Genomic DNA, 13699 nt, shown 5'->3' with positions numbered 1-13699 from the left:
AGTTAGCTTAAGTGGGAGGAGGTATCGTCACATCTGTACCGAAACCGTCGTAGAAAGGAAACGGTACATTTACAGACATGGGTTCCTGTTCAAAATATTATGTACTTACTCCCCTCTACAAGGCCTAGAAGTTCGTCACGGGAGTTTTGGAACACGATGTATACGCAAGAGTACTGCTTAAACACAAAAACCACTTCATGTCGTCATTCATAATTTATAGACACTGACAATTTGTCACTACATCGAACTTTCATTTATAATTTCACTTCATGTAACTTTTATTGAACTCAAAGTAGCGTTTCGATGGTGGAACCAATAGCCAAAAATATACAACTACAAATCCAAGAGTGAAGAGAGCTGGTGACAGCGTAAGTACTAGTGCACTGTGGTAGTGCGGTTGATTATTATCTGAAGTAATTTCTTGACTACTGGTAGAGTGTAAGCTATAAATTGATGATTATACCACGTTTTCTTAGGTCGATTTCTTGTCTCTCTGTCTATATGTTTCGTACAAATTTTTCAGCTGAATTTAAACTAACTTCCCAATTAACTATGGGCATGAAATTTTAAACGTAGCTCAGGACTGTATGCCAATGCTATATTAGCTTGCTTTACTGTCTGGCGCGTGCTGGAAGACACCGCATGTACCACTGCCGTTTACCGGCTTTCCTGTTCGAGTCGCGAATGGTTTCCAGGGTAAATGATTGCTGGTAAGCCTCCGTGTGAGCTCGAATTTCTCTATTTTTGCTCTCTCGTTCTTTTTGAGAGGCATGCGTAGAAGGTGGCCATGGTTGAGTCACGTGAAATGAAACTGGAATATACCTGATATTTGCCAGATGTAACTGTTGTAATCACGTCAAAATGTTTGAAATCTACTGAATAATTTCACGCACGCAGGAAACTGTAAGTAATTTTGTAAATAAAAACGAATTTGTAATATGCGACTCGTTTTACTCTGACTAAAAAGTATAAACAAACTTTTTGCACTTCATAAAAATTCACATCACCATACAGATAAAACTGAAAACTTGTGACCTTGAATTTTTAATAGCTAAGAAAATTTTTGTAAGGTTTAAAACGGACAATATTTCGTCTTGTTATTACTGTATCGATGCGTTAATGGATCACCTTCTTACTCTCATATGTTGCATGCGCCCCATTTAAAACTTGCAAGTATTTTCATAACTGTCAAAAACTGACAGTCATAAACTTCCAGAACTATTTGCATAGAGGCAAGAATCTGTATGGGGCTAGGATAAATTATTCTATAGTTTTAGTCCTGTATCTAGAGATTGTATGCTAAAGATTCATTTGTATTTAAGTAATTATATTGTATAATATGGACCGCATAATGTATCATGTACACAACAACAATTTTATATATAATATGATTCATCTCTTTCATAAGAGCGGCCGAATTGATTTAGTTTTATGATAAGAGTTCAATTGGTTGACCAAACAGCAGTCCCTTGAAAATAGATCTTTAGTGTAATAATCAGTTCAATTTTTGGGCAGATCTTCTTTTCACCTCATAAGTGTGCAAGCTAGTACGAAATGAAGTGACACTACAGACAAGGGCGAGGAAACAACACATTATAACCTAACACGTTCATGATGGTAAGAGCAAGAGAGTGAAACTAACTGCTTATGTCCGTGTTTGTTTATGAATAAAGTACATTTTAAGACGAACAACCGACACACCACGAAGACATTATAGGAGTGGGACGGAAATCAGTAGATGTGATATACATGTACGGAGAAACAAATGACTATAATTTCAGAAAAGAATTGGACAATTCATTCAACAGAATGAGCTTCATAAGTTGAACAAGTCAATAACGCGTCGGTCCGCCTCTGGTTCTTAGGCAAGCATTTTATTCGGTGTGGCATTTACATGATGGCCGGCCGGTGTGGCCGAGCGGTTCTAGGCGCTTCAGTCTGGTACCATGCGACCGCTACGGTCGCAGGTTCGAACCCTGCCTCGGGCATGGATGTGTGTGATGTCCTTAGGTTAGTCAGGTTTAAGTAGTTCTAAGTTCTAGGGGACTGATGACCTCAGCTGTTAAGTCCCATAGTGCTCAGAGCCATTTGAACGATTTTTTTTCTTTTTTTTTTTACGGAGTGTTCTCCTGGCGGATAAGGCGCCAAATTCTGTCCAACTGCCGTATTCGATCATCGCAATCTCGAGCTGGTTGGAGGCCCCGCCCATAATGCTGCCAACGTTCTCAGTTGGGAAGATATGCAGCGACCTTACCGGCCAAGGTGGGCTTTGGCAAGCACGGAGCCAAGCAGTATAAACTCTCGCCGTGTGTGGCCGGGCATTATCTTAAATGTAAGCCAAGGATGGATTACCACGAAGAGCAACAAAACTGGGCATAGAAGATCGTCACCGTACCGCCGTGCTGTAAGAGTGCTGCGTATGACAACCGAAGGGGTGCTGCTGTGAGAAGAAATGGCTCAGCAGACCACCACTCCTCATTGTCTGGCCCTATAGCTGGTAACAGTCACGTTGGTATCCCGCCACTCTCCGCGGCATCTCCAGACACCACTTCGTTGGTCATCGGGGCTCAGTTCGAAGCGGAACTAATCACTACTCCAGTCAACGATATTCCAGGCCGATGACGTGTCTGGAGACGCCCTGGACAGCGGCTGATTGTCGCCCGCCATACAGCCCGACAACCATGAATGATGGTCTGAGCAGCCATTTCTTCTCCGTAGCAGGACCCCTCTGTTGGGCATTCGCGGCCGCCTTACAGCGCAGCGATACGTCGACGATATTCTACGCCCCGTTCTTTTGCCCTTCATGGCAAGCCATCCTCGGCTAACATTTCAGCAAGATAATGCCCGCCCGCACACGGCCACAGTTTCTACTGCTTGTCCTCCTGCTTGCAAACCCTACATTGACCAGTAAGGTCGCCGGATATCTCTCCAACTGAGAACGTTTGGAGCATTATGGACAGGGCCCCCAACCATCTCGAGATTTTTATAATCTAACGTGCCAATTGGACATAATTTGGTGCGATATCTCTCAGAAGGACATCCAGCAAATTGTCAAGCCGAATAACTGCTTGTGTAATGCCCAGAGGTGGGGTAATGCGTTATTAACGTGCTCAGTTTGTGAAGCTCTTTTTCTGAAATTGCAATCACTTATTTGTCTGTATAGATGAGCATCACATCTACCGATTTACGTCCCATTCGGGCAATTCCTTTCTTTCTCTTATAATGTACTTTGAGGATATCAGCTTGAGCAAACAATAGCTTAACGCAACACGTTTCAGTGGTTTTCACCGTCACATATGGGTCCGCTTACTCGAAAACGGGAGCTATAATGAGAGGCATGTGCATCTGAACATGGTTTTCGTGATCAATCAAAGTATAATTTTTTCAAGTACTTGTTCTGTAAACTTCAAGAGCGATGTTGACGTCTGAGATCACGCATATACTATGTGATCAAAAGTATCCGGACACCTGGCTGAAAATGACTTACAAGTCCGTGACACCCCCCATCGGCAATGCTGCAATTAAATATGGTGTTGGCCCACCCTTAGCCTTGATGGCAGCTTCCACTCTCGCAGGCATACGTTCAATCAGGTGCTGGAGCGTTTCTTGGGGAATGTCAGACAATTCTTCACGGAGTGCTGCACTGAGGAGACGTATCGATGTCGGTTAGTGAAGCCTGGCACGAACTCGGCGTTCCAAAACATCCCGAAGGTGTTCTATAGGATTCAGGTCAGGACACTGTGCAGGCCAGTCCATTACAGGGATGTTATTGTCTTGTAACCACTCCGCAACAGGCCGTGCATTATGAACAGGTCCTCGATCGTGTTGAAAGATGCAATCGCAATCCTCGAATTGCTCTTCAGAAGTGGGAAGCAAGAAAGTGCTTAAAATATCATTGTAGTCGTATGCTGTGATAGTGCCACGCGAAACAACAAGGGGTGCAAGCCCCCTCCATGAAAAATACGACCACAGCATAACACCAGTGCCTCCCAATTTTACTGTTGGCACTACACACGCTGGCAGATGACGTTCGCCGGCCGCGGTGGCCGTGTGGTTCTAGGCGCTGCTGTCCGGAACCGCGGGCTGCTACGGTCGCAGGTTCGAATCCTGCCTCGGGCATGGATGTGTGTGATGTGCTTAGGTTAGTTAGGTTTAAGTAGTTCTAAGTTCTAGGGGACTGATGACCTCAGATGTTAAGTCCCATAGGGCTCCGAACGATTTGAATTAGATGACGTTCACCGGGCATTCCCCATACCCACACCCTGTCATCGGATCACGGCATTGTGCACCGTGATTCATCACTCCACACAACGCTTCTCCACTGTTCAGTCGTCCAATGTTTACGCTCCTTACACCAAGTGAGGCGTCGTTTGGCATTTACCGACGTGATGTGTGGCTTATGAGCAGCCCCTCGACCGTGAAATCCAAGTTTTCTCAGTTCCCGCCTAGCTGTCATAGTACATGCAGTGGATCTTGATGCAGTTTGGAATTCCTGTGTGATGGTGTGGATAGATGTCTGTCTATTACACATTACAAGCCTCTTCGACTGTCGGCGGTCTCTGTAAGCCAACACACCCAGGGGTGTGTAGTAGTGTGGAAATCTCGCGTACAGACGTATGACACACCTGACACCGAATCACCTGACCATCTTCGAAGTCCGTGAGTTCCGCTGAGCGCCCCATTTTGCTTTCTCACGATGTCGAAAGACTACTGAGTTCGCTGATACGGAGTCCTCGCAATAGGTGGCAGCACAATGCACCTAATATGAAAAACATATGTTTTTGGGGGTGTCCGGATACTTTTGATCATACAGTGTAGATGTACTTGTTTCTCAGTGTAGCTTGCAACACCTTGAACGCTAAAGAAAATAAACTCACTGCCAATGTCTAGTTAGGTATAAGTGGAAAGCTGAACATTGCTTGAGGCAGCATGCTCAATGTATCTTAACGTGTTAAGTTATTTCAAAGAGATAATTTATGAATATTTTTTTTACAGCCCACCCGAAAGTAAAGCTGTTCATCATGCAAGGCGGACTGCAGAGCCTGAACGAAGCGGCTTACCGATCTGTGCCCCTGATTGTCACTCCGTACTTCTCTGACCAGACGCACAACTGCGAGAAGATAAACTCAGCAGGCATCGGCATCCGTATCTATTTGAAGGATATCAGCAAGGAGACTGTGCTCGACGCTATCAACAAAATTATACATGATCCCAGGTACGAAACTGTAACGTAATCTGTAGTGAAATAATTCTGAGTTTAGTTGTAGAATGGACACTGATGACATATTGAAATGCATGACATGTTGGTACATGTAATACCACTGTGCTGTGGTGCATAGAAGCACTGTGCGTCCCATGTACCGCAGACAGGTCTGATACATCGATTCAAGGTATCCAAACATCTCACTGAAGAAGCAGCCATGTGCGAAGGGGCAAGTATTTTGTTCTGCACTGAGTACTCATTACTTTTTCTCTGCAAATGACTAATGTCCGTGAACTGTTCTTAATATCTGTCGAGAGCTTGCAGGAACAGAAGAGTATCGAAGCATTTAAGATGAGGTGCTGCAGACGAATGTTGAAAATTAGGTGGACCGATAGGTAAGGAATGAGGAGGTTCTGCGCAGAATCGGAGAGGAGAGGAAGATAAGAAGAAGGGACAGGATGATAGGACACCTGTTAAGACATCAGGGAATGACTTCGATGGTACTAGAGGGAGCTGTAGAGGTCAAAAACTGTAGAGGAAGACAGAGATTTGAAATATCCAGCAAATAATTGAGGACGAAGGTTGCAAGCGCTACTCTGAGATGAAGAGGTCAGCAGAGGATAGGTATTCGTGGCGGACCGCATCAAACCAGTCAGAAGACTGATGACCAAAAGAAAGTAAATAAGAAACCATCTTTGGACTAACTCAGTGAGTCGTCGTGTAGGAATCTTTCCACCTGTTTTACCGTGAAGATCTCGAGGTTCATGGCCCTCGAAAAGGCAGTATCGGCGCCGTCGAGTTCTTTGTAAAGAGCAATTGTACTACCTGTGACTATGAGTGACCAAGCGGGAAGCTGTATTATTCGGAATAACGTTGACGTGGGATGCCACTATGATGTATTTATTTACCAAACACCATAACGATGGTACGCAACGTAACTCCGGTACGTTTCATTTTATAACAGAAGTAAATAGGGTTTCTTAAAAAAAATATTTCAAGTGGTGCAGATAATGCTGCTACATACAAGAAGCTAGTTACAGACAGGTTAGAGAAATCCATGCACTTTCAAATCTGTCTCTGACAATGGAGTTGCTGGTTATTGGAATTCCAAAGCTATCACAGAGTGTTGGAGGTTGGGGATTTTCATTGCCTACCATCGATAAACTGATAATTTCGACAGAGTTGATAGTGATTTAAATGAAAATTAACACTTTTCTGGTGAGGATGGTCTTATGACAGAACTAGATCAAAAGGCATCTAGTCGACGACCGTCGACTATGGCACGTCAGTGTGTACCTCGTACTTACACTCGTGATATTTCGTAGCCGTTCGTACATTTTGGTTAGCTTAAACATTGTCAAAAAAAAATGGTTCAAATGGCTCTGAGAACTATGGGACTTAACTTCTGTTCATCAGTCCCCTAGAACTTAGAACTACTTAAACCTAACTAACCTAAGGACATCACACACATCCATGCCCGAGGCAGGATTCGAACCTGCGACCGTAGCAGTCACGCGGTTCCGGACTGAGGCGCCTAGAACCTTCAGATAATGAATCCAATGAACTGAGTGCAAAGAAGGTTACTGTTGCATCTTCCTGGGGAATTTGTGACGTCAATGAATATATCTCAGTACTGACGTTCGCCGTATCAAAAAGTCAGATTTGTGCCAACCTTGAGCACCTGTACTGTGAGTTAAAAACTTGGAGAGACGATCTATCCATCGACGTGTCCCTCTGTATGTCTTATAGTTTTCTGAAACCCCGGAGGTATTTGTGAATAACTCTGTATTATGAACCACAGTGCTAGCAGCATCGGTAAAAGTACATGATGATTGCAAAATGATGAAGAAAGAGTGTTCAGGAATTATTTTACATTGTTGTACTCTCAGTAAACTGTGCTGCAGTATTGCTTTCAGAGAAATCCTTTTCATTTGCTGTAAAATCCAGACTTGCCGAATGAACGTTTCGTTTCGTAGACATAACATACATGGTGACAATTATTGATCTACATAAAAAAAATCATCATAACTTTCGAACGGTTTGCGTTAGGACGCTCAAACCGCACGGTTGGCTGCGGAGCATGATGGGAATTAGTATGGGGATTATTATCTGCATGTATGGTTTGGTTTAGACGAAGCCCACTTTCATCTGGATGGGCTCGTCAGTAAGCAAAACTGGCGCATGTGGGGCACTGAGAATCTGCATTTTGCGCTCGAGATGTCTCTTCACCCTCAGCGGGTGACTGTGCCGTGTGCAGTGTCCAGTCACGGTCACAGTGACAACCGAACGGCACGTGAAGGGTTTGGAACATGATACCATTCCACATTATCCAAAGCAACCCTGATTTAGACAAGATGTGGTTCACGCAAGACGGAGCGCGACCCCATCGAAGCAGGAGAGTGTTTGGTGTCCTGGAGGAGCACTTTGGCGACCGCATTCTAGCTCTGGAGTATCGAGAAGCCACTGCACGGGCCTCGATTGGTTGCCATACTCTCCGGGTCTGAACACATGCAGCCGGCCGGTGTGGCCGTACCGTTCTAGGCGCTTAAGTCTGGAACCGCGTGTCCGCTACGGTCGAATGTTCGAATCCTGCCTCGGGCATGGATGTGTGTGATGTCCTTAGGTTACTGAGGTTTAAGTAGTTCTAAGTTCTAGGGGACTGATGACCACAGATGTTAAGTCCTGTAGTGCTCAGAGCCATTTGAACCATTTTTTTGAACACATGCAACTCCTTTTTGTGGGGCTGTACTAAAGACAAGGGGTACAGCAATTACCCCAAAACCATTGCTGAGCTGAAAACAGCCATTAAGGAGGTCATCGACAGCATCGATGTTCCGACACTTCAGCGTATCATGGCAGAATTTCGCTATTCGTCTGCGCCACACCGTTGCCAATGCAGGCATATCGCAAATGTCATAGCCTGAATATCCGTAGTGACGTTTGCATGTTGAATAAACTGTGCGCACGCCATAGTTTATAATTAATTTATGTTTTATATGTTGTTGTTGTTGTTGTTGTTGTTGTTGTTGTTGTTGTGGTCTTCAGTCGAGAGACTGGTTTGATGCAGCTCTCCATGCTACTCTGTCCTGTGCAAGCTTCTTCATCTCCCAGTACCTGCTACAAGCTACATCCTTCTGAATCCGCTTAGTATATTCATCTCTTGGTCTCCCTATACTGTTTTTACCCTCCATGCTGCCCTCCAATAATAAATTCGTGATCCCTTGATCCCTCATAACGTGTCCTACCAACCGGTCCCTTCTTCTAGTCAAGTTGTACCACAAATTTCTCTTCTCCCCAATTCTATTCAATACTTCCTCATTAATTATGTGGTCTACCCATCTAATCTTCAGCATTCTTCTGTAGCACCACATTTCGAAAGCTTCTATTCTCTTCTTGTCCAAACTATTTATCGTCCATGTTTCAATTGCATACACGGCTACACTCCACACAAATACTTCAAGAAACGACTTCCTGCCATTTAAATCTATACTCGATGTTAACAAATTTCTCTTCTTCAGAAACGCATTTCTTGGCATTGCCAGTCTACATTTTATATCCTCTCTACTTCGACCATCATCAGTTATTTTGCTCCCCAGATAGCAAAACTGCTTTACTACTTTAAGAGTCTCATTTCCTTATCTAATTCCCTCAGTATCACCCGGCTTTATTCGACTACATTCCATTATCGCCGTTTTGCTTTTGTTGATGTTCATATTATATCCTCCTTTCCACGTTTTTTAATACAGTTCAATAACTGTCACCCTGCATCTGTAATTGTACGAGGGCAGTTCAATAAGTAATGCAACACATTTTTTTCTGAAACAGGGGTTGTTTTATTCAGCATTGAAATACACCAGGTTATTCCCCAATCTTTTAGCTACACAACACTATTTTTCAACGTAATCTCCATTCACTGCTACGGCCTTACGCCGCCTTGAAATGAGGGCCTGTATGTCTGCACGGTACCATTCCACTGGTCGATGTCGGAGCCAACGTCGTACTGCATCAATAACTTCTTCATCATCCGCGTAGTGCCTCCCACGGATTGCGTCCTTCATTGGGCCAAACATATGGAAATCCGACGGTGCGAGATCGGGGCTGTAGGGTGCATGAGGAAGAACAGTCCACTGAAGTTTTGTGAGCTCCTCTCGGGTGCGAAGACTTGTGTGAGGTCTTGCGTTGTCATGAAGAAGGAGAAGTTCGTTCAGATTTTTGTGCCTACGAACACGCTGAAGTCGTTTCTTCAATTTCTGAAGAGTAGCACAATACACTTCAGAGTTGATAGTTGGACCATGGGGAAGGACATCGAACAGAATAACCCCTTCAGCGTCCCAGAAGACTGTAACCGTGACTTTACCGGCTGAGGGTATGGCTTTAAACTTTTTCTTGGTAGGGGAGTGGGTGTGGCGCCACTCCATTGATTGCCGTTTTGTTTCAGGTTCGAAGTGATGAACCCATGTTTCATCGCCTGTAACAATCTTTGACAAGAAATTGTCACCCTCAGCCACATGACGAGCAAGCAATTCCGCACAGATGGTTCTCCTTTGTTCTTTATGGTGTTCGGTTAGACAACGAGAGACCCAGCGGGAACAAACCTTTGAATATCCCAACTGGTGAACAATTGTGACAGCACTACCAACAGAGATGTCAAGTTGAGCACTGAGTTGTTTGATGGCGATCCGTCGATCATCTCGAACGAGTGTGTTCGCACGCTCCGCCATTGCAGGAGTCACAGCTGTGCACGGCCGGCCCGCACGCGGGAGATCAGACAGTCTTGCTTGAACCTGCGGCGATGATGACACACGCTTTGCCCAACGACTCACCGTGCTTTTGTCCACTGCCAGATCACCGTAGACATTCTGCAAGCGCCTATGAATATCTGAGATGTCCCGGTTTTCCGCCAAAAGAAACTTGATCACTGCCCGTTGTTTGCAACGCACATCCGTTACAGACGCCATTTTAACAGCTCCGTACAGCGCTGCCACCTGTCGGAAGTCAATGAAACTATACGAGACGAAGCGGGAATGTTTGAAAATATTCCACAAGAAATTTACGGTTTTTTCAACCAAAATTGGCCGAGAAAAAAAAATGTGTTGCATTACTTATTGAACTGCCCTCGTAGAATGAGAAACGTCGTATTTCTGAGTGACACACCAGCCCATTTCCTTTGCAGCTACAAGGAGAGGATGGCGCAGTATTCTCGGCTGTTCCGCGAACACCGCGAGCAGTCTGTGGAGACGGCGGTGTGGTGGCTGGAGTACGTGGTCCGCCACAAGGGAGCGCCGCACCTGCGCAGCGCCGCCCTGGACCTCCACTGGTGGCAGCTGCTGCTGCTCGACGTCATCGCCTTCGCGCTGGCCGCCGCCGCCGCCGCCGTCGCCGCCCTCTGGTTCGTGGCCAGGAGGCTGCTGGCCGCCTTCACAGCGCGGAAGGACAAGCTCAAGACCCACTGAGCCACTCCCACCAGCGACAACGTGCCGCGGCTTCATCTCCCGAGTTTCGACAAAAATACGAGGTTATTCGTAATTGTCTCAAGAGGACTGCTTGAGAACTAGGAAACCTGCAGGAAACAGACACATATCAGTGGCTACCGCGTCTCTACAAATTTTAAACCGACATTGAATATTAATAGGGGCACTGCTTGTGACGGGGCAAAATACCAACACTCGCGCGCAGTTAAATGACACACACACACCCTGTGGTAACGCGGCGTCAGCAGACTTTGGAAATCTGTTCATGGCTTTGGCTGTTCCATGCAACAGTATCGAGCTGACGAAGTGCCTACTCGTTCTTGCTCTGACACGCTTGCCCCTACTGCGACGCTCTGATAACTGGTATTTGATATTTTTGCGGTTCCATAATTCACTTACATGATCACTTTCTTGTCCGCATACCTGTCTGTCTCACTGTGCAACTGTTAACAGTTCTTTTTCTCAAGAAAGGGTAAAGTTGAAATATAAGTGAAGTGCCAAGATCTGTGGTCCCTTGACGATGCAAGAAATTTAAGCTTGTAAGTCAGTGCAGTCAGAAGATATAGCCATCTATGTCATACATATTGATACTCACAAACCTACGCATCGATACTTCCTGCTGACATAGAATCATGAAATTTCACAAAAAGCAAGGTTTCCTAGTACAAGTAAAGCAAATATCCGAAAATTAGTTTGAAATAGCACAACCGTCATTTTTGTTCTTCCCGTCTCTTAAGAGGCCTTTTTCCTCAGAAACGGGTAAAGATACCAAGTTGAAATTTATGCCAAATACTAGAGTCTACGGTCGCTTGGCGGTGTAAATAATCTGAGCTTCTACGTCAACGCAGTCAAAAGACGGTCACATACGCTATATATTATCATACACGCAAACTCTCTATTCAAAGCTATGGATGAACTGTTTACATAGACCTGGTGGTCTACGGGTGAAATGCGAGCCTGGTACTCGACAGGGCAAAATCTCGGTCCGGCCATGGACTTTTCAGTCTTCTTTTCGACCTAGCTTTCACCTCCCAACGATATGATGAGTCGCCGCAAGCAACATGTGGCTTGGATTCCACGTTAAACTGTAGGCCCCATATCATCGGTCCTATAACTTGGCTAGGCGTTACAGATACGTAACTTGCCGAGGTGGCGTTCGATAGAAAGACTTGCACCAAGCCATTGAGTCACATGATATCGTTATTTTTATCTATAAACGTAACTAAGTTTGTAGTTGTTATTATCCATAAACATAATTAAGTTTCTACGGAACCATCAGGGCACGGGTCTTGTTCTCTGTGTCTTGTAGTTCTTGGGAAGTCGTCTTCTGAACAACCAGAGGTACATTTAATAACTCAGTAGTGCATCAACAACCGAAACATATTCTTATATGTCGACTGCATTTCCTCGAAAAATTTATTACCATTGTGATCTCTAGTCCTCAATAACTTGGAAGAAAATAACGTTACTTGGAAGTAGTTTTGTTTAGTTAATTTACAGTGTGCTGTACAAGCTACTATCATGATATCTCGCACACTCTGATATGAACACAGTTCAATAAAATTACACATTGTTGCCAGTGAGCCATATATTAATGTGCGGGCCAAGACATCTGTTCTGTTAACTGCAGATATTTGCCGGCTCGACTTTCCGATATTTCGAGGAATATTACATAATACAAAGTTAATGTTCACATCTCACTAATGAACAACGCTGTACCAATAAACAAGACCCTTAATGTGGACGTTGTTAAAATTGACATGATTTGCTAAATAATTTCGATAGCTTCGACGGATGCCTTAAGGATGTGAGTTTTATGGGTTTGGGTACATTGCTGTCTCTGAATTCTTCAACTAGCCTGTCCCCCCAATGTCCGCTTATCTCTCACCCCTCTCTGACTCCCTAACCTCCTCCCCTCTATCTTTTTCTTTTTTCTCCCCCCACTCACCAACTCATACATATATACAAATAAAGACAAAAGACATTGAGAGAAATGGCACAGTAGCTCTGTGAATGACCGGTTTAACAACTGATATATAGTCACTCATATTTAGGACTTCTGTGTATTCCCTATATCTCATAAGGCGATTCATAGAACATTTCCCTAGTAACGTCTAATTATTCCCCTCTTACTTGAACATAATTCCTACTTTGTGCTATGTCTTTAGTATCTCCACCGTCTATAGGATGTTACAGTAGGAACAGCTGTGCAGCTGTCTCCTTACTGATGTGGTGAAGGTATGTAAGTAAAGTCACATGACAAACAGACAAGCTGATTTAAGATACATTTTTGTTTTAGCACATCTATATCTTTTGGTAGATATAGTAGGTAGTGTTACACATCTGTAGTTCATTTCGCGTGATTTCGAGAACAACTGATGATCCATGTTACCTTCATTTACCAGTACTGTAAAGTGTATAATGTAGAACAACTACTGTCTTTTAAGGACTTATTGTTGCGTATATCACTATGATTTTTGTAACTTGTTTTTCAGTTCCGTATACTTGTTAGTTAATTCAGTCAAATTTAGTTTACAAGAAATGGGATATCTGTAGCACTATCACTAATCCTAACTGTTATACAATAGTAACTTTTATGCAAAGACTGTGATATTTATCGACTGTGATGCCATTATGTATATTTTATTACTGAAATGACATGTAGCTTTAATAAACCTATTAATATATTTACTTGTGTTATACATTGGTGTTTGCGTTTTGTCTTCATAGTGATCTCCTTTTGTAACGTCTCCACCAAACTTGTTTCTATATTAGATTTAGCACTACGTCAACTCCCACTCTATAAAAGTCTACGTATTAATGGTGGGCTCCATGTGGTTCCCAAGTTGTGCAGCGACCGTAAACCATAAAACTACCAAATAAGCTGCAACCAGTCGCAAAATCATGTTTTATTTATTTACTTTTGCAAATCGATTTCAACTGATTAACAGCCATCATCGGTGCTTTCAACGAATATGTGCCCTGAGTAGTAGCACTGTCTTAACGGTATACGGAACGCCCTATG

The 13699-nt window shown here is 43.9% G+C and overlaps 1 protein-coding gene across 1 annotated transcript in view; it reads left to right on the top strand.

Moving 5' to 3' along the window:
* LOC126094440 (UDP-glucosyltransferase 2-like) overlaps positions 1–13344 on the top strand; it is a 33260-nt gene extending 19916 nt beyond the window's left edge. The window contains exons 6-7 of the mRNA XM_049908808.1: positions 4996–5215; positions 10377–13344. Of these exons, the coding sequence (XP_049764765.1) occupies positions 4996–5215; positions 10377–10656 (500 nt within the window). The 3' untranslated portion in view covers positions 10657–13344. The remainder of the gene's footprint in view (positions 1–4995; positions 5216–10376) is intronic.
* Positions 13345–13699: the final 355 nt, after the last annotated feature.

This window comes from Schistocerca cancellata, chromosome 8, assembly GCF_023864275.1.
Source record: "Schistocerca cancellata isolate TAMUIC-IGC-003103 chromosome 8, iqSchCanc2.1, whole genome shotgun sequence".
Taxonomy (NCBI): domain Eukaryota; kingdom Metazoa; phylum Arthropoda; class Insecta; order Orthoptera; family Acrididae; genus Schistocerca; species Schistocerca cancellata.
Note: the sequence above shows the minus strand (reverse complement) of the source record. Positions and strands in the feature narration are given on the sequence as shown.